The 4,685-nt window shown below is 46.1% G+C and overlaps 1 protein-coding gene across 1 annotated transcript; it reads left to right on the forward strand.

Moving 5' to 3' along the window:
• Nucleotides 1–1,037: 1,037 nt before the first annotated feature.
• LOC120650136 (fe(2+) transport protein 1-like) lies at nt 1,038–4,251 on the forward strand. Its single transcript, XM_039927160.1, has 2 exons — nt 1,038–1,829; nt 3,569–4,251. The coding sequence occupies exons 1-2, from the start codon at nt 1,119–1,121 to the stop codon at nt 4,022–4,024; spliced, it is 1,167 nt and encodes a 388-aa protein (XP_039783094.1). The 5' UTR covers nt 1,038–1,118; the 3' UTR covers nt 4,025–4,251.
• Nucleotides 4,252–4,685: the final 434 nt, after the last annotated feature.

Consider the following 4,685-nt stretch of genomic DNA (forward strand, 5'->3'; position numbering starts at 1 on the left):
CTCGCCATCGCAAGCCCGTCCAGCATCAACAGCGCCCCGTCACTGAAGCCATCGAGCGAGCATTATTTCCTGTCACTGAAGCCATCGAGCGAGCACTTTTAGACTCTTTATGTCTCCTTTTAAGAGAGTCTACAACTGCTACCAGCACAGGGTTAGCATACCACAGGTATATTATGGCCATAGGTTAGCTGATTTACTCTCTCCCTTCCAAATTATATTTTTTAACTTTTTTAATCTCAAGTGTGACCAATCGTCTTATTCAAAAACTTGTACAAATATAGTCAAATTTAAGTTATTCTTGAAGAACTTTTATTTATAAAGCAAGCCACAACAAAATAAGTGATATTTTCACTAATTTTTAAATAAGACGAGTGATCCAACTTGAGGTCAAAAAAGTCAAACGAATTATAATTTGGAACGAATGGGGTAGATAGGAACCGAGGATGTAGCCCAGCCTAGCCAGAATTGAACACCATTTTCAGGCAACTGATCTTTGAAAGGTACTCACTCTTTTTTCAGAAAAGCCAAATGATTACTTTGCTTTTTCAGAATAAATCTTTGGTCCATAATAAAATTTAGGTTGTGTTTAGTTGGCGAAAAAGTTTGTGTTTTGGTACTGTAGCATATTTCATTGTTATTTGATAATTAATGTCCAATCATAGACTAATTAGGCTTAAAAGATTCATCTCGTATGGAACAATTTATACTCCATACATGTGTCCAAAGATTCAATGTGACGGCCTGACGGGTACTGTAGGAATTTTTTTGGGAACTAAACATGGCCTTATAATCATAAGTATTTTATTTACAAATCTATTGGTATTTGTTATGAAACTAGGCATTGACAGAGTGATTGTTGGTCAAATAATTGTCATATCGAAATAAATACTTCATTTCTCCAATAAAATTCCTGGTTTGAGGGAGGTCCTCCAACTGCCTCGAGTGTGTCCCACGGTGCGTCCTGTAAGATCACTCTCCAGGTGACTCCAAACTGAAATTCCAGGCCCTATAAATACAAACCCTTCTCAAGTACTGAATCGATCATCTGTACACAGCATACTACACTACTATACGACGTCCTGGTTACTTGTTGGATCATAGTCAAGCTGAGAGCAAAGATGTCGTCTCGAACCCAGCTGCAAGCCTGCCATGTCCCTCTCGCAGTCCTCGTCCTCCTCGCCGCCGCCGCCGCTCCCTTGCTCGCCGGTGCGCAGCCGGCGTCCCCTGACCCGGCCGCGGCCGACGACGCCTGCGCCGACCCCAACGTGGACGGCGCGTGCCACAACGTCCGCAAGGCGCTGCGCCTGAAGCTGATCGCCATCCCGACGATCCTGGTGTCCAGCGTGATCGGCGTGTGCCTGCCGCTCTTCTCCCGCTCCGTCCCCGCGCTCCGGCCCGACCGCAACCTCTTCGTCATCGTCAAGGCCTTCGCGTCGGGGGTCATCCTCGCCACGGGGTACATGCACGTGCTCCCGGACTCCTTCAACAACCTCACCTCGCCGTGCCTGCCCAAGAAGCCCTGGGGGGACTTCTCCTTCACGGCGTTCGTCGCCATGCTCGCCGCCCTGTTCACGCTCATGGTGGACTCGCTCATGCTCACCTTCTACAACCGGAAGAGGAGCGGCAACACCTCCGGCCGGCGCGCGGGCGCCGCGGTCGCCGACCACGAGAGCCCGGCGCACGGGCACGGGCACGGGCACGGGCACTGGCATGGCCACGGCCACGGACACGGGGACATCGTCGCGGCGGAGTCCGCGGCAGTCGCCAAGCTCGAGGACGAAGACGAGGCCAGCAAGGTGCAGCTGCGCCGGAACCGTGTCGTCGTTCAGGTAATCGTGTCGCCATCTCCGTACACTCCGGTAGTATGCATCTTCTTGCTTTGTTGGCCGCAGGCGATTGGCCTTGCAGTTCGTATAAGATAAGAGAAACACAATTGTCAACTAGACTCCGCGTCCGTACGTGCTTGCGCGTCTCAAGGACTATCACCGATTCACCGTACGTACGTCCGCAGCTAGATTATGTTGTAACAAAGTCATCAAGATTTTTTCCTTTTTTTTTGCGAGATAGTCTCCTCAATTGGTTTAGACTTCAGAGCAATCAGTGCATCTCACATGCATGTACATCAACTATGATGTCACTGCTCTTTGAATTCTTTGAGATCTGTCAGTGTCACAGGAGGAGAAGGTGAAAGAGCTGACTATACACAAGCATTGAAATAAGCTACTACACAAGTAGATACGGAATAGGTAATAAAGTAGAGTGCTAATAGATAGGTTATATTTTTTAAAAAATATTGGCGCATGCTTCATATTTTTCTTATTTATAATGAATTTTTTAATTTAATCTTAAATATTTTAAATTTGCATAAATGTAAAACCCACCTTTGAATTGCTCAAGGGGTCAAATTTGCTCGGTTTCAACAGTTGGATGGTTTTTGTTATCCAGTTTCGTAGTTGAGGGAAAAATTGGATTTTCCCTAAAATATATTACTCCTTCCTCGAAAAAAGATTTGCATCCTCCCACTATTGACATTGATTTCTTTTCTTTCACACATTGGGTATTGTTTTTTTTATATATGCCGTAGGCCTGCATGAGGAAATGGCAGAAGTACATTAGCAGCTACTAGTCTCTTTAAATTATCATTTAAAATATGACATCATGCACCGATAAACCCGAATCATAAACTTTTGCATTGTTCGTAAGAGCAATTAGCAAAGTCCTATAATCATAGGAAAATGCATGCTTTCAAAAAAAAGTCCAACAGTAGTATTGTCGTATATATGCATATATCATTAGACTAATAAGATCTATTGTTGATAAAATATTGTCACCCATACAAAGGAACAATTACACATAAATCAATTAAATCATCTATCATATGTTTACATATGTTAGAGGTATGATGTGCACACATTTGTAAAAGTCAAACGCCATAAGGTTTTGACAAGTGATTAAGCTAACTAAATATGAGCTTAGTTATAAAGTAGTATAGCCATATTTGTAATTTAATTCAATGGGATTCCAATTGCAATAGAAATTTATCATGTGACATAATTTGTAGTCAATGTACCCATAATGTTCGGCAGTTTGAACCGGTCAAAGTTTTTAGGGTCTTGGAATATATAGACTGACATAACACATCAAATAAGCTATGTGTTTCGTGTTTGACTTATTAATTTAATTAAACAAAGAATGCGAACAACATGAGATGCCCCGCTAGGTGATGTGCACATAGCTAACAATTTTTTTTAACTTATCAAACATGTCAGACATCACTGCAGAAGAAAAGGTATTTTATCTTTTGCTGGAAGATCGCAGTGAAATCCATGACTGATTGATTGTCTTCCATGGCTGATGTGAAGCATCACTGCAAAGAAAAAAAAAGAAGCATATCACTATCAGCTAGTACTAGCTAGCTAGAAAAGTTTTTGTGGAATTATGAAAAGGCGTGCAGTTTGACACGTTCACTAGTATCAGCTAGTAGTACGCAACAGGAAGGTGGTATTTGAGTGCGTGGTTGATCGAAATTAAACCGGACGATCGACATTAATAATGCTAATGCATGCAGGTCCTTGAGATGGGCATCATCGTGCACTCGGTGGTGATCGGGCTGGGCATGGGCGCGTCGCAGAGCGTGTGCACGATCCGGCCGCTGGTGGCGGCCATGTGCTTCCACCAGCTGTTCGAGGGGATGGGGCTCGGCGGCTGCATCCTGCAGGCGGAGTACGGCCTCAGGATGAGGGCCGGGCTGGTGTTCTTCTTCTCGACGACGACGCCGTTCGGGATCGCGCTGGGGCTGGCGCTCACCAGGGTGTACCGGGAGAACAGCCCCACGGCGCTCGTCGTCGTCGGCCTGCTCAACGCCGCCTCCGCGGGGCTGCTCCACTACATGGCGCTCGTCGAGCTCCTCGCCGCCGACTTCATGGGGCCCAGGCTGCAGGGCAGCGTCAGGCTCCAGCTCCTCTCCTTCGCCGCCGTCCTCCTCGGCGCCGGCGGCATGTCCGTCATGGCCAAGTGGGCGTGATGATATATGTCGTCTCTCGCGATCGATCTGTGTTCTGTATGAATAACACAGCGCCTGTACTGTGTGTGTGTGTGTCCTCTAGTGGTTCCTGTGTCTTCCTGTAACCCAGCTTGCTCTTGCTCCGTGTCGATCGGGCTCAGTGTGTGTGCAAGAAGAAGTGTAGCAGTAGTATTCTGGGGTATATATATATACGTACACTCTGTTGGTATTTGCTCGATCACCTTTTTTTTTTTTAGAAACCGGTTTTTTTTTTATTTCACATATAGTTCTTAAAATTTACATTCCAATCCTTACAAAGACACCCTTGAAAGAAAGGAAAAATACAACTCAGTCCTTGCAAGGTCTTCCCGGTGCTCTTCGTCATCGGCGTTCGGGGCAGCCACCCGACGAGCTCCCATCGCACCCGAAGTTGGAGGGGAAACACATCAAGCTTGCAACTTGAAACCGAACTCCATCCCAACGAAGAAACTTCATACTCTTCCGTTGCCATCAGGATTAGCACATCGAAGTTGTCGATGTGCACTGGAATCGTTGAACGCTCTGGCCGAAGAAGATGGCCAGTGGCCATCACATCGTCGGGAGACATGGGTTCAGTCGCCTCAAGGTTCGCAGGCGACCCCGAATCACCAGAAGACGAGTAAACCCGAAGGGAACATAAACC

The sequence above is a fragment of the Panicum virgatum genome, chromosome 9K (assembly GCF_016808335.1).
Source record: "Panicum virgatum strain AP13 chromosome 9K, P.virgatum_v5, whole genome shotgun sequence".
Taxonomy (NCBI): Eukaryota; Viridiplantae; Streptophyta; class Magnoliopsida; order Poales; family Poaceae; genus Panicum; species Panicum virgatum.